Source organism: Thermobia domestica, chromosome 9 (assembly GCF_964235325.1).
Source record: "Thermobia domestica chromosome 9, izTheDome1.hap1.1, whole genome shotgun sequence".
Taxonomy (NCBI): Eukaryota; Metazoa; Arthropoda; class Insecta; order Zygentoma; family Lepismatidae; genus Thermobia; species Thermobia domestica.
In genome coordinates, this window is record NC_137462.1 from 247,852,424 (window position 1) to 247,875,145 (window position 22,722).

A 22,722-nucleotide genomic window follows, 5' to 3' on the forward strand; every position below is an offset into this window, starting at 1 on the left:
TATATATATATATATATATATATATATATATATATATATGTATATGTGTGTGTGTGTGTGTCTCATGTAGCTTAGCCGGCATAATCGTGAGACGTAAAACTTAAAAATTTGATTTAATTTCATTTCCGAAGAGATATACTTAAACTGTAGGTTCACGTAACGTTAAGTTTCTATGCTCGAGCAGGGTTTCTACGCTCGTAATAGAAAAGTGAACTGCAAAACACTTCTGCAAGATGACGCCAGCTGTATTAACCTTGAATCGTACTGTGTAGAAATGTAAAGTGTTTAGCAAACAATTGATGAATATGTAAGGAATTTCATTAGTATGGGTCAAAAATACGACCACTAATAAACTTACTCATATCTAAATGTTTCAAGAATATCCACTTAAACTAATTCTATCACTCATTTTCGACAAGTAACTTTGACTATTTAGGTTTGAATTCTTTTGAATGTTGTTTCTACATAACATTTTCTATTTTATTCTGATCGAAGTAAGAGTCTTAGATTTTAATTGCAAAAGAGTGCGCTCTGCTGAAGAAAATTAAAACATTAAGTTTTTCTCCCCTTAATTTACATCGATGTCTTAGAGTTGTGGTGTAAGCATTGGTTTCACATCCCGTTGTTTCTCAGTTCTATTCCTCCTGGTTAATTTAAGGAAATTCTTATCATTTGTAATATTGATACTTCCAATCTAAGATAGCATGGGAAATATTCAGATTCTCTCAGTCTTAGTGTTGAGGTGACTTTCTTCAGTGCGCTCGTAATAGAAAAGTGAACTGCAAAACACTTCTGCAAGATGACGCCAGCTGTATTAACCTTGAATCGTACTGTGTAGAAATGTAAAGTGTTTAGCAAACAATTTATGAATATGTAAGGAATTTCATTAGTATGGGTAAAAAATACGACTGATAAAGCACTAATCCAGCATTCCTTATAAATATCTATTGCTTCTTCTACTACTGCTAGAAATATTAACATTTTAAGCAATTCACCATTTAACATACGTTCTATACAAATTCCATATAAACACAATGACTTGAAATCCAATCAAAAACTTCATAAAATATAACATTTGTGGCCAAGTCTCGACTTTCGAATAATAATAATAATAATAATAATAATAATAATAATAATAATAATAATAATAATAATAATAATAATAATAATAATAATAATAATAATAATAATAATACACGAATAACAGAATTACAATAATAATTACGAAAACAATACCTCAAACAAAGAAAAAGTATTGCCAAGGCCGGATTCGAAACCTGGTCTCTGTCATGCAAGTTTCATATTTTACCACTTCATTACACATTCCTCGTACAAAGATAAGAAAATAAACTAGTAGTTACGGAAGATAAAAGTAGAAATTTCTACTTTTACACGTGTTAATACAATTCGAAGAATGAGAAAATATCTGCCGTTTTTCTTCTTTGAAATTACAAGTTTAAGTGAGCTAGAATAGTAATGTACGAGGGTCATTTAACTTGAAGTGGCTATATAGTTATGAAATGGAATGTAGTGAATCACTCACCTCAAGAAGTTTACAGTCATTCGATGTAGTCTTCGCCAGTTTGTTGAACCATTCGTCAGATGTCTGGTAACCGTTGAATACCTGTTAAAGCCCCACTTTATGAGAGGGTGTTCACAGTGCGCCCTAAGGCACAAACAATGCTGGAAATGTCTTTGAAACGTTTGGCCCTGAGAGGTTCTCTAATTTTTGGTTAAAGATAAAAATATCAGGGGCTCATATCCGGGGTGTATGGCGGATGCTCCAGTACCTCCCAAACCCATCGTTGTAACAGAATCTGTACTGGGTTGGATGTGTGCATCTGGCATTGTCGTGTAGAGGAATTAGTCCAGACTTCAGGAGGTGTAGAATTTCGCAATACTGGTCGCAAATGGTGAATGAGATAGGAAGCATAGTATGCAGCATTGACGTTAACGCCGGGTTGAACTTGATGCGACAGAGTAATGCCTTTGTGGTCGTATGACATTATAATCGACCATATACTGGTCATCTTTTCCACGATGTGTTTTAGTAACGATGCCTTATATTGTATTCTTCCGGCACGCTTACAATTTGTTCACAAGTCAAACAAGTAATTGTACCTTAATTTAGCAACAGAAATACGCAACTTTCCATTTTTCTTTAAAAACATACCGCTCATTTTCAATAGTTTTGTTTTTGGTGGTTGAAGGTTTTGATAACGATATTTTCCTTAAAAATATTGTAAACCACAATAAAATTGCTTAGGTAAGTTAATGGCTAGTTCACCGGGGTAGACTTGCACACCATCACTACAATTCATATACACTACGCACTGCGTGAAATGACACTGAGCTCGGCTATACTGAGATTGAAAGTAGAAACTTGGGTGCACAAGTGACTAACGGTATCACAACTCCCGTGCATACATGGAAATTTGACGGGGCTGTGACGAACTAGTCCAGTTGCCTTGAAATTATATTTCTTCTGGAAGGTGAGAAATTGAGTGGAAAAATAAATCACAGAATTGCCGCAAACAACAATCAGTTTACTCATTGTCTCCAAGAAATTTTTTCTAAAAAAGCATTTTTCTTCTTTTAAAAAAGTACAGAAGAATCTTTCACTTCCAAAAAAGTAAAACTAAACATGGGACACTGGGCAACTTTGATACAGAAAACAACTTCAAGGAGCCAAATAGGCCGAAGCGTTTTTCATTCAAGAAAGTGCAGAAAAATCTTTCTTTCCAGAAAGTAAAACTAAAAATGGATCACCTGGCAACTGCAATAGAGGAAAAACTTAAAGCAGTCAAATATACCGAAACATTTTTTCTCTCAAAAAAAGAAGTGCAGAAAAATCTTTCTCTTCCGGAAACTGAAACTAAACTTCGGTCATTGGGCAACTTCGATGCAGGAAAAACTTCAAGCAGCCAAATAGGCCAGCGGGCCGCAGAGCAGTGTTTCGTCACAAACCAATAAGTTTCCTAACAATAAGAGAATTGCTTGATATATATTCATTTGCGAGAGACCGTGTACAAATTACTTCAAATTACCTCTAGTCTACATTAAATAAATTCTTTTCTTATATAAGAATACTTAAAAGGTATTATCTTTGCTGATCGTCTCGTCATACGTTCATTCGTGAGTATTAAGTGTTGGTAAAACATCTTTTTATTGTGTTGAAAACCTTTCCGGTGGAGCGCAGTGAATCGGTGGTAAAGCGTTTAGGCCCTGTGTATAGGTCCCTGGTATAATTCCGGTCCGCATTAAGTTAACTTCGTGGTGAACAAACAACGCGTGCATAAGTTTTCTTAGGTTTCTCCCGTCTCCTCACCGTTATAACTCACCTCCTCATGACAACATTGCTTAGCCTTGGTGCACAATGGATGATGTTAAAAATAACGTACCTGAATTTCAGTCTCACCTAAAACAGTCACTCCTTCCTTGCCGTCCCATAACTAAAAGGTGAACATTTCTGCCAAGTGAGGTTAAGATACGATTCCATATTTTATCTCTCCATTTGTGTACTAACAGAATGTAATAATAGTAGCCCTACTCTGAACAAAGAGCTAAAAATGTTAGCCGGCATTCAATTTCACTTTTCAAACTCGTGCTGAATTTCGTAGCGCAATAAATTACTTCAAAAGTTTGTTTTAAGACAACGTCTTGGGTGTCTCTTTCTGATCGGTTTGAGATAGAATTTGAGTTTCATCTTTGCGATAATCTGCATAGCTGTTATAATTACTTTCGATTGCTTTGGAATTCACTAATTCTGTGAACATTACAACTAATGAATTTCCTGAGCATATAGTGATGCAGCTCTAGTGTTTGTATAAGAGGAGACCAAACCATGATTAAGAGAAAGGAAGGATTGTAAATGATAATCATAATTATTACAATTCCCTTTATTTAACACTAACCCTACAAGCTTAGTACATAATATCAATGCAACTTTAAAAAATCGTGTTACCATTACTTTTTATCCATTATTCTTTTTCTTCTTTTTCACTCTTCACTTTTTTGAATACAAAATCTTTATAATATTGATTATGGTTTCCTAAAGATATAGTTAAATGCTGGTAATTTCAAAGTGGAATTAAGATTCTAATATAAATACAAATCTCATAAAATAAGTTAAACATTTATATATTGACAAAAAATAACAAATGTGTATATTCAAATATTTATAAGATGAACAGCGTGCTTAATGTACTACACACTTTGCAACTCAGCGAAGGATAGAAAGTCACAGAAACACACAATAGCAAAAACGAAAGTCGATTTCCATTATATTAGAGACAACGTTAACAATAACGCTTAAACTTAACGTTTTTGTATAATATAAGGATATCATAAGTTTAGCAATATTCTTTAAACAGCATACCTGTATTTATTACAGCACAATTAAAGCAAATTAACACCCGAAATATGCCTATAGCATCTTAAATTGGACCATATGGGGCTCCCTTCATATTTCCTCGTTTCGCCAATATCTTGTCTTGTCCTGAGAAGCAAACGAGCCAATCACTGTTGTTTTCACTTCCTCGATGTTTATAAAGCATCGTGAATTCAGAAAGAACGACACGGACCGAAACAAATAGTAATTAGAAGGGGCAAGGTAATGCCTATATTTGGGTATGACATTGGTTTGATGCACAGGTGCCCAGAGGGGTATAGCATGAAACACAGAGCGTCATCAGAATTATGAGGGGACAATTATTTCAACTAATTTGATTTTTCGTCCAAAAATTATTTGAAATTTTATCTAAAACTAAGAATAGCCATATGGCATTAAAACTAACTCGTATCTCCTCCGACGAGAACGATTATAACTATTGAGGGGGTTGTGTTTGTTTTAGGGAGATGGTTATAAATTCATCACTTCGAATATCTTCTCTAATTCTGAGTTCCAAAGGACAGTCTACGAGTAGTACTGGTTAATTTTATTTAAAATGATCAATTATTCACTGTGAACCATTTACTGGAAAATTTTGTAAATGAGATGGGAAACAGTGATGTTCGGAAGGGGAGAATAATTTCCTTATTATTATTATTATTATTATTATTATTATTATTATTATTATTATTATTATTATTATTATTATTATTATTTCTCTTGGTAAGCTTTTGGGCTAATGAGATTTTTCTTAGGTCCTGGAAACGTGTCTTCTACGTTTCTCAATCTTCAATTTATTTTGAAATCCACAATACTTTATTCTATTTGTTAAAGTAAAAATCAGATGTGTCCTTCTCCTTCCTGCTCCTTGCTTTCCTTACATCTATCCTTCTATAACAGTATGAAAAAAATCTTCACAAGATATGTCCAATCCAATTGGACCTTCTAGAAAAGGTGCTGGTTTAAAGCGTCCACTTCTTTCCTACCCGATTTAACACATCTTAGTTTGTTACTATCTTCGTCCATTTTATCTTCTCCATATTCCTTCAATACCACATTTCGAAGCTCTCTAAATATTTCTTCTCTAACTTCCGTAATGTCCAAATCTCTGAATCATATGGTGTAATACTCTATATATATTACTTGACTAGCCTCTTCCCTAGTCCAATATTAAGCCCGGTAGTTAAGAGTGATTCTTTTTTGTTGAATATCTCTTTGCCACGCGAATTCTTGACCTTATCTCGATGGGCAGTAAACGTTTGTAGTCACTCTCTGCCAATGTATTTGAGATTATCTACCTCTTTTCTCTACTCTTACTCGTATGAGCGGGTTTCCATCGAATATTCTTATGGCTTTTGAATTCTCGACGGTTACTTCCATTCCATACTGTTTTTAAGTGTCAACTATTTTGTCCATCATCTTGTGTAGCCGTTCATCGTATCTAGCTACCTAGGATATAATAATCATATCTTCTGCATACCCGACCTTGTTAATGATCTCCCTTTAATCTTGAAATTTCCAATTCCCATTACACACTTCTTTCATTAGAAATTCAATTTAAATATTGAATAATTGGGGTGATATGTTACATCCTTGTACACAATGAAAAACAAATTCTGACCAAAGCATATATTATATAATCAATAATTGAGTTATAGTTTCGCCAAATTATCATTGCCTTCCTCAGACACATTATAAGATAATGTCTGATGAAGGCAAAGGTAATGTTCGGAAACTGTACTTATATTATTTATTAAATAGTATATGCTTTGGTCAGAGTTTGTCTTTTATTGTATACAAGAAGTTCCAAAGCTAAAATGAGAAGTATTCAACTACATCCTTGTCTGGCTTCTCTTCCAATCTCCACAATATTGGTTTATCCTTGCTTCAAGCAAACTTCACTCGTTGTGCTATGAACACTTGCAAATAGGTCGTCGTTTTCTCCAGTTGAACCAGATTTTTTTAGGCAGTTTGAAAGTTTGGTCCAATTGAAACGATTCAAAGCTTTTTTCAAGACAATAAGGCACAAACACAACTCTTCCTTCACGTCAGGAATTTGTTATGACATAATTCTGATCCGCCCAACAGAACCTCTGGTGCTCTTTTCTTTTCAGAATCCAAATTGATCTTTATCCAACATCTCTTCTATCTTACTTTCCAGGCGTCTGTTGACTATGTGCGCAATAATATTACCAGTATGTGCCATTAGGCTAATGATTCTGTGATCACTGCACTTCTTTGCTCGCTTTCTCAAGGGTAATGCAGCTCTTGCAACATCAACAAAATGCTTTGTCCACTTTCCACTCACTTTTTAATAAGTGAAGTTAGTAATTCCATTATATTGTCTCCTAATCCTTTCAGCAAATCTGCTGGTATGTCATTGTCTGCAGTGGCCTTTCTCCTTCGCATATCTTTGATAGTTTGTATTGTACTTGTTCAGAAATGATTGGCACTACAATTATTTTGTTTTCACAGGAACCATTTATTGAACAAACGATTACAGATTATTTTAGAGGTATTCTCCAGCAATATTTTTGCACCTTTACCACCGTACTGGAAGCTTCCTTATTTGTGTAGCAAACCATTCTTTGGGGTTATCTCTCTGCCACTGGCGGACAAATGCGAGGAGTTCATCATTTGTGTTGAACTTTTAACCTCTCATGCCCTCTTTCATTGTGACCAGACGCTCAAAGAACTCGGTCGAATTTTCACTGTACTGTTGCATCAACTGCTGGCAAATCTCCAAACGTCGTTGTTTCTGTGCAACGCTGAGGTCATGAGGCACCATTTGTGCACACACCTTGTGCAGCTTTAATTCCATATGAATGATAGTGTATAGGGAACCCCGTGATACACCTGCTTCTTTCTCTAGTTCATGAAACATGATTCTCCTGTGCTACATTATCAAATCATTCACTCGCGCGGTATTGTTAGGTCTGTGTGCAGTTGCAGGACGCCCAGTGCTTTTGTTCTTTGTAGCACTGTATTTACCTTCTATTTAATTCGGATACCCAACGAAACACGGATCTGCGACTTGGTGCTGTGCCCCACATACGGCTAATAATCTGTTGTGGATGTCTAAAGTATTCACTCCTTCCCTCCAGAGAAATCACACTGTCCACCGTTTCCCATGTGTGTCTTCTTCCATGCTGTCTTTTCACTGTCCACCAGCGCCCTGGCAAGTTCGAGCAACTGCTGCTACAATGTGCTACCTACGGAAAGAAACAAAACCATCTTAATGCATAGATCAACAAACATTTCAAACTGCTACTTGACACCAGTTATAGGGGGGAGTGCCAATCATTATTGAACGAACTAAATACTACTCCCACTTTTCAATATACTGGGTCCTTTTTCATGTTCATCGATCTTTTCCTATCCTTCGATCGCAATACTTTTGGGACAGTTCTTCTGATTATACAGATCCTTTAGGTATTCCTCTCAAATTCTAAGATCCTTTGTTGGTCAATGACTACATTACCTTGTTGATCTTAAATTCCGTAAGTGCGTATACTATTCTTAGCTTTTCCTCCTAATTCTTACATACTCTGATACATTATACCGTATGTACCGCGTCACTAAAATTCCATTATTTCTTCACATATCTATTCCATGTACTATCCTTTGGATTTGTCTGTCTTGTTTTTCTAAATTCATTATTCAGCCTTATGTATTCTTTGATGTCCGTGGTTTTCGACCTTCTGCGTTCCTCTGTCTTTTCAATCATTATTTCAGTTATTCATGGTTTTCTTGGTGGTCTTTCAATTCGGCCAGTGTTATGGAATGTTTTTAACACTATCTGCTTAACTTTTTCTCAACTTAAAATAAGAAAGTCGAAGGAAACGAGAGAACCCCGATACACACGCTGTTTTTCCACTGAAAAGCCCACTTGGCACAAACTGGGATCAAATCATGGAAGCACGCGCCACAGCTGAAACAGAACAAATGTCTTAAATGTATTTAGTGCAATTTCCAAATACATTTTACACTAGGGTTGGGAGATTTTTCAGAGGAAGATCGGAAAGATTTTAGTGATATGTGATATTCATATATCGATTAACGGAATAAAATACGCTAGAATAGTGTAAAACTTTCAAGGAAACGTACAATCTGGCAAATTTCAAAACTACTTTAGACAAAATCATATCAATAAACAATTCAATTTGGGAGGCACTGCAGCTAATTTGACCATATGAAAGAGTTACAAAATAATTGAATTTAAAATAAATTAAATCATGACTTCCAACATATGATGGTAAATAAATACACGGAATGGCTAAATAAGAATATCATTCATATAAGGCAAGTCCGTTACTCTTAGTTCTATGAGCATTCACAAACCGAATATATGCACCTATACATCCAAACTTCTGTAGTGGTACGAATGTACTTGTAATCATTCGATAAATAACCTATATTGATTAGAGATGTCCAACATAAAATACAAAATATTAATTTGCGCCAATAATGGCCGCTTCGGTCGTAAAGACTACCCCATCAGGATCCTGCCGCCTACAGTCGGACAATTTTCCATGGCGACCAAATGCCGCGGTCGGATTGCCGGCGCCAAATACCGACTTCTTTCCGCGTGATTTCCGACCGCGACGAGCAAAAAGAGAGTCGTTCACCGAAAGAAACCAAAGAGTGTTAGAAATTAATTTGTTGTTTGAAAATACGAATTACGGTTTATACTTTCTTCGTATAAAGCTTTCTCGAAACAGTCGGCAAACAGTCAAACGACGACTGCAAAAAAACACTGCCGGAAATTTCTACGCGAAAGTTTGAATATCGCGTACCAGTGGCAACGAGTCGAATTCGGAAAATGAATATATCCTTATCTTCTTTAATGACGAAGTAAAAATTGAAATTGTCCGAAGGTTTTTCTTGCCAGCGTACACTAATTCCATTAAATATGTCTTGCGAAAACGGAATCGGCAGAAAGTCGGCATACAGCGGACTGAACGACCTCAACAAATGATTGTTGTAAAGACGTCAAAACGCGGATGGCGTGCCGACCATAAAGAAGGTAAATATATGAAAAGAAATGTAGTGAAGGGACTGCACGTAAATGGTATATGAGAAGTAAATTTTTAAAATTAAATTACAAGTACGAGAGGATCCTTGACAAACATTTTGGAAGAAGGTAGCAAATAGCGGATGGGTCAATGTTGTCGGAAAGACGCCGAAACGCTGGCGGCGTGCCGACAAATAAAGGAGCCGAAAGATGGTCGGCGAACAGCGGACGAACCGACCTCGGAAAGATGCTCGGACATGCGCCGAAACGCTGGCGTATCGCCAACTAGTGAGATAACTCTTGTTCTATACACACAGATACCAAAATGGGTCCAAACGACTCAAAAATGCATGTGTTGAAATTTGGACATACTTTAATGGTTTTTTTTTTTTTTTTTTTTTTTTTTAGGCTCAGGCCCGTCTTTCAGAACCGGTATCTGAAAATTAAAACCGGCACGGGTTATCATCATTGCCTTTTATTTCTTTAATTTATTTGTTTTGCATTTTGGAATAGGTGAAAGGGGATTTGAATAAGGGAGGGAAAGGAAACCACAAAAAAGAAACAAGAGACAAAAAAAAAAACGAAACAAAAACAAAACAAAACAGAGAATGAACAAAGAATAAACTATTCAAAACTCAACTATTGACTGTTGTAATTTCCAAAGTGCTATAACCGTTGAGCTTGACCCTAACATATTCTAATATTAAACTATGCAATACTCAACTATCTACTAATACTATTTCCAGGGTATTTGACCATTGATCTTGACACTAACATGTTCTGATACTAAATTGTTTGCTAATCAAATCAAGAGCATCTAAACTCTTTCTGATCTGCGTTGTCATTTCCTACCTCTGTTTGGTACTTTTATTTATTTGATTTTGATCTTGTTAGTATTTGGTTAGTTACTTCTAACTGTTTAACTACTTCTATTTTTGGTATATTTATGTCTATACGTAATATTAGTATTATTATTATCATTATTATTATTATTATTATTATTATTATTATTATTATTATTATTATTATTATTGGAGTTATTTAAACTTTGTTTCTTTACTTAGCTTGGTTGAGTCCATATTTATTAACAATGATTATTATGTTTTTTAATTTTTATTTATTTATTTATTTATTTATTCTATTTCTTTTTTATTTAATTTATTTTTGAATTTAATGTTTATTTAGTGTTTATTTTTTACTATGTTATTTCATTAACTTTGATGGACTTCTTCTATCTTCAGGTTTCCCCTGTATGAGCTTGGTTTTCACCTGCTATTTCAAGTTTCTCTCCTGTGATCATATTTAATTCTTTCACTAATTATACACTGGTTTTTCCCTGTATATTTTGCCCGTTTCACACATTAAAAGCACTAAGAACACTAAGTTGACACATAAACCGCATTCACCAAAACACACTAAGCCACACTAGTCTTCACTAATCCATACCGCATTCCTCTTAATAGTCCCTTGAGCCTTCGTTTATTGAATGTTCTCGTGGTTGCAACAGATTTCCTCCAAATATCACAGGTTTGAGGTCCAGGGCCCACTCAGAGTACTTAGAGTGGACCCTGGTCCGAGGTATCCTTCCACCTGTGCCGATATAGGGATCAATCTCCATTAACATGCCGTTATTGAGTCATTCACGAAGTAAACTTGTCTCCTATGGGGACATAGTCACAGCCAACACGCACACGGACATACAGATGGACCCGCCACCCGAAGGAAAGACACTTCCAAAAACACACTCTAGTGCGTCCGGAGTTCCGTTCCAAGTCACCTATGCCTGGAGACGCACTAGCACAATCACACTCGTCCTCCCCGGCAGATACGGAGTTCCAGTATCTTCCACGAGACGTTCTGAAGTCTCCGGTCCTGAGGAGAAACTGGATTCCATTCATCCTTCCACATTCATTCTGCTCTTGTTTTTCTTATGTGTTTTTCTCTATAGAATTGTTCTTTTTTTAGTTTCGAGTAAAGGTCTGTTATTTTCTTCAGGATATTGTAATCTTTCTCGCTTCTCATTATATCAGCTATCGTCTTCTGTCTTATGTCCACTCTTTCCTTAAATAACTCTTCGAGAAAGGGGCACCAGAGTATATGATGCTCTGGTGTTCCCGTTTCACCACATTCACAAATTGAATTGTCTTTGGCCTGTATTTTTTGTAGGTAGGTTTCATATGGACCATGTCCCGTTAGAAAATGAGTGAGTCCTGGGGCTGGGTCAAGAAACTTTATTTGTTCTCTGATTTCTACCGTTGGTATAATATTTCTAAGTCTTTGTGACTTAGCAGAGTGCGTCCATTCAATATTCCACATTTTTTTGATTCTTTCTTCAATCTCTTGGGCGCTTTCAAAAACATCACCCAACAGTGCCCTTACCTCTTCTCTATTATTCCTTTTCATCCAATAATTTGCCGCTCTCTGTACTGCTATTAAGTTCAAAGGCTTGACATCAAGTAACAAACACAGGGCATTGTTGGGGGTGGTGCTATATGCACCACTTAATCTCATCAGAAGGTTTCTTTGTGGTCTGATAAAGTTTTCTTTTATTCTCTTGTTTTGAAGCAGTCTGTGCACCCATATGCTAGATCCGTAAGTCATTGTAGCACATAGCAGGGTTTCGTGATACAATTTTAATATTTTGTTAGGCAATTTATATTTATTTTTACCTAGGGTTATCAATTTATTTGTCACCTTATTTCCTCTCGTAACGGTTTCTTGAATGTGTTTACCATAGTTCAGGTTTTCATCGATTGTTACCCCTAGGTATCTAAATTCTTTAACTCTGTCTATTTTATGATTGCCTAGTTTTATTTGTGGGCCTCTATTCAATTTTCTACCGAAAAGCATGTATTTTGTTTTTTTGACTGATAATTTTAGTTTATTTTCTTGACACCAATTGTTTAGGTCTTCAACTATTGCATTTGTTTTCATTTCTATTTCTCTTCTTGAATTGGCTGATAATATTATCGCAATATCGTCTGCAAAGGCTATTATTTTGTCTATTAGATCGTTAGCATTTAATTTTTCTAGGCAGGGTTGTATCAAAATGTCCCACATTAAGGGGCCTAATATTGAGCCCTGTGGGCAGCCTTTTTCATTACGAATTTGCAGCTCCTCTTGCTCCATTTGTACTGAGATCCGTCTGTTCCGAAAGTAGTGTTTAATGATATTTATCAAGTAGGTTGGCATTTCTAGTTTAACTAATTTATCGACCAATGATGGGACCCATAGGTTGTCAAATGCTCCCTCTATGTCTACGTAGAGCGACAGGACATATTTACTTTCTGAATTACTCATTCGAATTTGTTCTATGTACTTATTCAGAGCGTCTTCTGTTGATCTGCCCGCTCTGAAGCCAAACTGTAGCGTATCTTCACTCATATTCCTATGTTTGTTAATCCTATTTGCTATAATCTTTTCGTATATTTTACTTATGTTTTTTAGCAGGCAAATTGGGCGATATGAGCTTACATCAGTTGGGTCCCTGTCTTCGTTTTTTAGCAGGATTATTAATTTTGACATTTTCCATGAGTCCGGAAATTCTTGCCGTTGTAGTAGTACATTGCAAAGTCTTGTCAGGTACGGGGTCCATATTTCTCTATTTTTCGTGAAGACTTCATTTGGTATTTCATCCAATCCTGGTGATTTTCCTGTTTTTAGTTTCCTAATGATATTTTCGATTTCTTCCTTTGTTGCCATGTCTTCCTTATTTACCTGTTCTACTTGTGTCGGCTCTTCGAATTTTCTTCTTATTCGTTTCTGATCTTCTGTTTCATCTTCCATTATATCATTCGGGAAAAACTTTCGTGTTAAATTTTCAATGGTTTCCTTTCTAGTAACTGTATAAGATCCGTCATTTTTTCTTAACGTGCAAAGTGTCAAGGGGTTTATTTTCTTCATTATTAATTTGTATGGAAATCCCCACTGATCAAGCTGTATGTTTTTGGTTAGGAATAGTTCCCAGCTTCTTTTCTTTGCTTCTATGATTTCTGTTTCATACTCTTCTTTGGCATTCCTATAAGCTAAGAGTCTTCTTTCTTTCAAATTTGGAATTGCTGTGGCTTGGTAACTTTTTCTTTTTGCTCGCACGATATTTCTTAATCTTTCCAGTTTAGGTGACCAAAAATCGCCATATCCTACTCTCTGCGTGGTTTTAGGAGTGGATGCCTCTATTGCCAATTTAGTAGCCTGTTCAATTTTTTGTACTAATTCGTCACTACTTTTGTCTATGTTTAATTATGGTAAGGTAAGCTTCTTTTTAAAATTTTCCCAATTTATCTTTTTAATGTTTAACCTTTCTTTATTCCTACTTGGTATATTTAATTCCAAGTTAAATGTTATTTCGTGATCGCTTGTTGTTTCTCGATCCCATGTATGCCAATCTGTAATGTTATCAACTAAATTTGGTGTACAGAGTGTTATATCAATATAAGATTCTCCTCGGGAGCCCACAAACGTTGGTTTGTTTCCAGTATTTACGATTACTAATCCATTCTGGGCTATGAAATCTTCCATAATTTCTCCTCTTGCATCTGTAGAGGGTGATCCCCAAGCAGTACTCTTAGCATTCGAGTCTAGAACAAACAATATTTTCTTTTCAGGATTCTGCCAAATGATTTGTTGAAGTTTACCTATAAATATTTCAATGTCTTTGCTATACTGGAAATATGAATTGACTATCCAAAAGGTGTCTGTTCCTTTCGTTATTTCTATACAGATTATCCAATTGTCACAATATTGTGAAAGTTTTAAAGCTTCAATGTTCCTGTTCATTATTACTGTGGCTGCTTGGGGTTCTTCACCTCCGTATATGATTTTACTTGTTACAGGAAAAGTTGTTAACTTGTTGTTATGCAGATATGGCTCCTGTATGGCTAAGATATCTATGTTGTTTGTTTCTGTAAATCTTCGTAATTCCATTGTTGCTATTTTCGATTTGTGCGAATTGTTTTGTGCTATTCTAATTGTTGTTAACGTGTTATGCATATTTGGTATAAACGTAGGCATCCATCCCCGTTTTACTGTAGTCGAAACAAATCCTACCATGCGCATTTACCAGTTGTTTATAGACATTCTCTAGATCCCAGTGGATGCCTCTTCTTTCGTATACCTCATCTATTAGATCTAGCAACTCCCATCCATTAGCTGGCAGATCAAACGTTCTTAGTTCCAATCTATCTATATCTTCTAAGACCGGATATGTAATCGTTCTTCCTTTTTCGTGGATGTCTCTTACTAGTTGTCTAAATGCTACATTCAGTATGTTTTTATCTTCAAGCTTGGCTAATCTGTATAAATGGTTCATATTGGGGTATAACATTTTGGGCTCATTAAATATTGTTTTCTCTTCTTCTTCAGTAGAGGTTATCGTGTTGTCTTGTATCCTTTTCTCTTTTGGTGGAAACAGATATTTCTGTTCTCCCTGTGTGAATGAGATTAGTGTTTTCTTCTTTGTATGTCCTTTCTCAGTTGGTGTGATGTCTGTATTCTTTATTCTATTTTCTGGTTCCATTTCAATGTTAGTCATCCTAATTGACCCTTTTAATTCTTTTTCTTCTTTTATGTCGGTTTGAATATATTTGTCCTTGGTTGAAGTAGTTTGTTTTCTCTTTTTGTTTAAAAAATCTTCTAATCTTCGTTTATCCCTTTTTTTCTTACTGGGCGGTTTATTGCGTTTCTTATTTTTTAGTTGTGCTCTTTTATCCATAATTTATCTTGCTTATTATCCGTTCTCGTGCCATCCTGTACGATACACATTCTTCTGTGTTGGGTGTTTGACATTCCTTATGTCTCAACCTGCACGGTACGCATATGTTTTTATTCTTATCTTCACACTCGTCGCTATTGTGTCTTTTTGAGCCACAGTATCTGCACACTTTTCCATCCTTAGCATCACAGTACTTCATTACATGGCCAAAATCCTGACAAACGTAGCACTGTGGTACTACGATGAAATCTTTGACTTTGTGTGACTCGTAGTCCACGTATACTCTATCTTTGCTTATTAATACCTTCCTTATACCTGGCGTTACTTCAATCATCAGATGGCATTTCTTTTGTCCTTTCTTGTCTGCTCTAAATCTGGCTTTGATCTTCTTTGCCTCTTCCATTTCTTCCTCTTCAAAATTCTGTTCTATTATGGCAGCTACAATTTCCTCGTTTTTGACATCTGATGGTATGCCGTAGACTATCATTAAAGGGTTTCGCCTCCTAGTCTCTTCGACTCTAAAATCCTTCTTTATTTGTTCTTTGGAGACAATTTTATTCAAGTCTTCCTTGGTAGCTGTTTTCAGGAATACCAGGTCTTTTGTTGTTCTCATCCCTGTGATTTTTAGTTTCTCTTTCCTAGGATCTATTGTCTCTGCCAGTCTTCTTACTGTTTGTTTTGCAGTCTCTCCCTCGTTTGGTCTAATTATCAACGCAGGTTTTGTTCTTGCCGTGACTTCCATTATTTTCTTCTCTCTTTCCGTTACCTTTCTTCCCATAACCACTTCCGACCATGTTAGGTTTTCATCCTGTTCCTTTTTTTCATGTGTATCTTCTATCTTCTTTGAAAGAGCCTGTATCTCTTTAACTACAGCTTCTGTATCCGTGCCTTGCTTATTTTCCAATTCTTGTAGCTTTTCTTGTAAGATGTGACGTTGTTTTTCCCAGGCGATTTCCGATCTACCAAATGTTTGCTGAGTCTGGATCAATTCTTCTTTCAACTTTTCGTGCTTCTTTTCCAAAAATTTGTAGTCCTCTTCTGCTTTCCTTAATTTTCTGGACGTTTCCTGAAGTTGCTGCTTAATTTCATTCCTGCTTTCTGTTATCTCTGCTATTTCCGCCTCCAGCCTTTTATATTGTCGGTCTCGGTCTTGCTTGATCTCTATTTTTTCTTCTCTGAGGTCTTCGATCTCTTTCTCCAGTTTTTCATTCTTCTGTTTTAATTCTTCTATGATTTTTTTGTCTTCTATTCGGCTACCCTTTGCTCCCGACATTAGCTCCATTTCAGTGATAAGTTTCTCCTTCTGCAGGTCAGCATATTTACTCTCAATCTTATCATTCATCCTTTCTAATTGTTCGATCTTTCCAATAAGCTGTAAACGGTCTTTGACCCAGACTATTACTCTTTTCTTGAGCTTTTCTAAATGGCCCCTACCTACTTTTTTCCAGTCGAGCAGTCCTTCCAAGTATGTCATTTCCTGTTCCATTTGCAGAATTGTGTCAAAGCCCGGCTCCTCCGTTGTGGCTTTTTTGGTTTGGTGTTCAGGCATCTCCATCTCTTCTCTCCCTTTTTTCTTTGTTCCGTGTTTTCGTCAATTTTGGTAGTTCTTACGACTGGTGATTGATCCCTAGCTGGCGTGCCCGGTGGCGATCTATATATAGCCATTTTCCACGTTCAACTTGTCTTCCTATAAGTGTAGTTTAGTTATGATAGAGTCACTGTTTGAAAGTTATGAATAGTATACGTACTGCACTCGCTAACACAAAAGTCTCGATGGGCAATTTTTTTTTTGTTTTTTACGCGATTTCACTGAGACTTGGTGTGGGCACTAAGGACGTCTTCCCCGATCGGGGGGACCTGAGAGGGGTACGATTCCCGTGAGTGAAGGGGGGTTCGATGGTGGATAAAATTTTGACCCCGGAAATCAAAAAATATAGAAAATGTCGCGAGGGGTTGGGGAAAGGGGTCACATATTCTTCCGAAAATGGGGTCAAAGGTCAAGACCTACCCCATTTTTGGTCGAATATGTTTTCGGGAGAGGGAGGGGGAGGACCATGGGGAAGTAGGGAGGAGGGTTGAGGATCCACCTAAAAAAAAAATCAGGTCCCTGGTCCTTTCGGTTTGGACTCCATAGTGCCCTAGAGTTGGCTTAAAAGCCCATGTTATATTTCATTGTTTCTTATAAGAAAAATTCTAAGTTCAGTTTTGTTGAAAATATACGGTACTTAGTTCAGACTTACCAGAAAGATGTGATCCTATGTTGTCTAGTGTTAAGCCGCACTAGTGAGTTCGTTTACTTGTCCTTGGTTGCTTCAGCAGGAAATGCTGATCTTTTATTTTTTACTTTTTAAAAATTCTTCCTGCTCTCGCCACATGTAAAAGCACACACAACGTATTTAGATGGAGAAAACTGGTCCAGTTTTTTGTCTGTATGTTCTAAACGGTTGGCACGATTTTGATGCGGTTCCTTTTGTTGGACTCTGGACACATTCACTGTTTGAATGGTATGTAGCACTACACATAAACAGCACTTTTACCCACTTTTTTCGGCTCCTACTGTGGAGCAGAAAAATACACGTCTTTTCACTCCAATCAATATATCCGAGTATCCATACTTTAATGTGTACAATGAATTCCCTTCTAGCACAAGGAAATATGTCGGTTTTCTGATATTACGGTTATGTCTGCCATGAATGTTAAAATTTGACCATCTACTGCAAGTCAAAATAATCTACTGCCTTGTTTTCATTAGTCTTGACGGATTAGTATGTTGTCTTGTGAGGCTATTTTTGAGTTGATGTATTTGTATGTCATATTAACACATGTAGCAGTTGTCTCTTGTTACAAACGTAGCACTTTGTCGCTTAATTTAAAAATATTAAAGCTATTTTCACAAGAACAATTGGTTCATTTATTATTGTTAGAATAGGAATTTAGAAGCTTTTAAATGTTGTCTAACGACTAAATTATCATTATTTCTATTAAAATTAATGGGCGGTATACAGAGATACTTTGTTAATCGATGTGTAGTCACAGACTAGTAGGTTGAGTAACTTCTACTAAGGAAAGTGCAGTTTTTGTTATTCAGAGTCTACTTTCAGTACAACTAAAAAGTTAATTTGGGTATGATTAACTTATATAACCGCAATCCATCGGGTGAGAAAAATAAATGTCGCACGCTGAACCGTTGGTAAAAGATTAGTCTCTGCTCTAGATTAATTAGTCACATATGATTAACTTCGTCAAATACTACGTCGTAATCTGAGACTCTGAATACAATTTTGATAACCATCCTTTAGTCAACCTGTAGTATGGCTTTAATCAGACGTCAAAACGACTCTGCATAAGGCACATTATTTTTAGGGTCTTCTTGCAGTATGTTTAGCGACAACATTGTTCACGGTGTTGGCAATACTGCTTTTCAAAGTTTATTATGATTTCAGAGATACATATTCTCAGATGTATGTATTTTTCCTTTTTCTTTGCTTCTTACTTAAAATGTTCTGCAAATAACTTCAATAACTTTTGAAACTGTTTGTGTTTACTTGAGCATATGCGTCAAGTGGTTTATTACGAACAGGACAAAAAGAACTGTAATATATTAATTACAGATAATCCGGTTAGAAGCACTGCTGCTTGCATTTTAGTTCCAAAACCTGCCGCCTGCACTCGTTCGCTGGTCAGGTAATACCAGTGATCCCACTTATATCTTAGTGTTATAACGTTTAATTATTAATAAATTAACTTTACTTTTGGACAGCAATAAACAACAGGCTATTTTAATCAAAGTTCGGGCCAATGAACACGGCATTTACGGATGTGGAAATGGAATGGAATATATATATATATATATATATATATATATATATATATATGCGATTCATGCAATGTGCAGGTACGTGCTGTTCAAATTATTAAAAAAAAGTTTGCAGACAGATATGTTTCCAGTATCACCAACAAAATTCGCTAATATTATTATGAATTAATTAATCTATTGCATTGTGATGCCTAATATGCATTGCCGATCGGGCTATTGTTAGCTTTGGGGGGCAGCTGTTTAACCTACTTTTTGGCGATATTCTATTCACATTTGATCGTGTCGTGGTTTTATACGTTAAATTAGGTTAGGTTATGTTAATAAGATTTAATTCAGACAGTAGGGTATGTTCTAGAACACATGTCGCCCACTATAAAACTAATGAAATATATTTTAGTTCCCTTGTTTTGTTTCTTTTTCGTTCGTTTTTCTTTTCTGTCTTCTTTTCTTCCATTTGTTGGACTTTTCTTAATCCAAGAAATTTATTATCGAAACTAAGAATACTGAACTTCAAACGGAACAGTTCGCAACAATGTTTGTTTGCTTAACCACTGGCTCCTGTCTGTACCAAAGTTTAAGGGTTAATTCACATGGGATTGCCGAGCGAGCGTTAGCGAATGAAGGTGGGTTAGAACATCACAGGGCACGTTGTTCTCTGTCTTTGTTACAGCTGTGGGACCCTTCAGGTGCGAGTGGTTCCGGGTTCGATTTCCGGTGGGGACACTCGGTCGAGAAAGCGTAGAAAGCTTTTTCTGGCAAGTCATTCGGAATGAAGTTTTCCCGGATTTTTCTCATTCACACAAGGCAAGTGCTGGGGTGGAATCTAACTTATAGGCCGCAGGCCATTTCAATCCTTTTACCGGATAGTATGCTCGCCCATAGACGTCATTCCTCATACTTGACGGACTAAATGGTCATAGATGCCGAAATCGCAGAACTCAAAATCCTAAATCCTTTCATTACACCTAAATGGAAAGGGGGACCTGTGTTCTAGAACCTTGACTAGGCAGTATTGCAGAGCGAGCGTTAACGACTAGATGCGGTTAATAGCGCCTAAGAGCACGGTGTTTTGTGTCTTCGTTAGCTATGGAGCCAGATTTGTACCTACGTTTTAGGGATATTCTACTGATATTTAATCATTTCATGGTTTTATACGTCAAATTACATCACCAGCTTATAATTCAGACAGTATGACCGAGTGAACGTCAGCGAGTGAAGGCGGATTAGAGCTTCACAGGGCACTCGGTCGTTTCATGGTTGTATACGTTAAATTACATCACACCAACATTTAATTCAGACAGTATTGCCGAACAAGATTGAGCTAGTGAAGTTGGGTTAGAACCCCGCAGGGTACGTTGTTATGTGTAGATTGTATTCAAATATGTTGAAATACGTTCAATAAAAAGTTTTCCTAAATGTAATAAAATGGGTTAAGGTCTAAAGCTAGTCGCCCTTTTCTAGCAAAATTTTGAAAATTTACCGAGAAGAAATGAATAACTTGCTTGTTTGTGTGCTTGATAATGTATAAGGAGAGTGAAAGTTGCCTTTATTTTGTTAAATAAGCGGTTTTGAACGTGGAAGTATTTGGAAGCGGAGGGAACTACTTGGCGCAAGGTCACTGTATGGGAGGATTGTGGGAATATAATGAGTGTCTATAGCTATGAGTATCTATCTATGAGTATCTATTTTGTAAACATGGCTGCAGGTATACAGACACGCAGCCCTGGATACGAGGTAACAGTATTACAGTTTGCGAAACAATACGGTGATAATCAGGAATATCTATTAAAAGTAAGTCAAAGTCATCGTTTAAGAAATCTAAAAGTAAATTGTAAACATTGTGGTAAGGAAATAAATTTAAAGAAATGGGAAGAAAGTTACAGTTTTCAATGTGACGGTACGAAACAAAATAAACATGGCGCAAGGTTCTAGAACACAGGTCTCTCTTCCCATTTACCTGTAATAATGACAAAACAGCGTGCCCTCTGAGGCTCTAACCCACAATCACTCTCTAATGCTCGCTAAGCAGTAGTGTGTGAACAAAATATGAAATTTCGTATAGAATGGAACCAATTATTATGCTTTTAGCCAATAACTGGGAGGACGACCAACTTCAGAATAAATGCATAAAAATAATTGAGAGTAACTTCTGAAAAACAGTAGAGACTTGTTCGTAGACTAATTCATACTATCTGCACTTTTAATAATAATAATAATAATAATAATAATAATAATAATTATTATTATTATTATTTTAATGATAATAGCTTGCATTTATACGATACAGATTAAAAATATGGTGACATTAAAATTTACAGATTTAGTCTGTTAATATAGAAAGGAATATTTATGTTAAGGATTTTATGTGTGAAGGCAGAGAACATGTACGTCGCCTTTGAACATGAAAGCTGGGAAGGTTCTATATCGCTGGCCTCTACATATAGCTTAGAAGCAAGGTTTTTCCTTTCCGTACCAAAACCCAATACTGATTTCAGATAGTATTGCTGAGCGAGAGATAGCGAATGAAGACATATTAGTAGGGCCGTTGTTTTTTGTATTTTACAGTTCAATGTAGAGAGTGGTCAGTGTTGTTGAAAGCTACCGAAAGTGCCAGTAGTGACCACTTAACATAGGTTGGTTTGTGTTTTTCTCACTTGTTTTCCTTAATGCGCGTACCCAACTGCGCAGCTGCTCTACAAATAAACCCGCGCGCAGGAGTACTAGTTTCGCCCTGCCTTGAAATGGATAGATAAATCCGATTCGTCTTCTTGTTATGAGAAATAGTGACTTCCAGATATTCTAATTTAAGACAAATATTAGTGTATACCTATTGATTTCAGAGTGCAAGTTAAGTAGATAATATAAAGCTTAAAACTTCTAGTAAGATGGCAGCAACATAATAAGAGGTTAGAATGAACTAGGCGATCATTTTTGAAATAATTTTACTTTTTAAACGTAATTATTGGGTCTGGTTTAGATGGCATACTTCGGTGGAACTTTACTAAAGTGGGGATTGCCATCAATTAACAATATTTAAAGGAGAAGGAGAGTAATTTAGCTATTTTGTATTACGTGAATGACATGAACTAGTAATGTCGTCAGCGATAGTCGTAAAAAAGAAGTGTGGAATAGTATTTTTTGTTCGCCATTTGCTTGTTACATTGTGGTATGCAGATTCACCTTAAGAAGTTCTGTGCAGAAACACGAACCAAAATATGCTATGTGGCCACTAAAAATCACAAATGATATCTAACCGAGTCAGGGTACTAGCGCAGGAGGGGTCGGGCGCTGGAGTGCGAAAAGTTTCTGCAAAACCAACCAGCCTGTGCTGGGTGCCCACTAAAAACACGAATGACATCTGACCAAGTCAGAGCGCAGGATCCATGGAAGGATGCGTCTCTAGGGAACAAACGCGCCAGTGATCGTGGGTATACGGCTAAACAAGAATTACGGAAACTACTGCCTTCACAATATACAGACTTCTTATTGTTAAAGTAATTTGCTATTTCCTTTTAGGTTTGCACGTATACTCTCGGGTTTTCCGCGCAAACACCATCGTACCTGTGCTAGGTAGCCACTAAAATTCACAAATGCTATGCAACTGAGTCTGGGCAGGAATGCAGCAGAGAGCCTGAGCGCGAGTATGTAGGTCTTGGGTATAAACTTTAAACAACCTCTGCTAGGTGGCCGCTCTCAAACAAGGAGCGGAGGATCGGTCCCGCGTGGGGATGCGTTTGTCTAACTACTGCTTTCACAATGCAAAAAGTACATATATATGTTGGTCTTGGACA

At 36.4% G+C, this 22,722-nt stretch overlaps 1 protein-coding gene across 1 annotated transcript; it reads right to left on the reverse strand.

Moving 5' to 3' along the window:
• Positions 1-13,643: 13,643 nt before the first annotated feature.
• LOC145661185 (uncharacterized) lies at positions 13,644-14,327 on the reverse strand. The gene has a single exon (XM_081726635.1). The coding sequence runs from the start codon at positions 14,325-14,327 to the stop codon at positions 13,644-13,646; it is 684 nt and encodes a 227-aa protein (XP_081582761.1).
• Positions 14,328-22,722: the final 8,395 nt, after the last annotated feature.

What these genes read in the sequence shown, in the direction of transcription:
- LOC145661185 (XM_081726635.1), bottom strand. Translation starts at nt 14,327, where the DNA reads ATGGAATTACGAAGATTTACAGAAACAAACAACATAGATATCTTAGCC.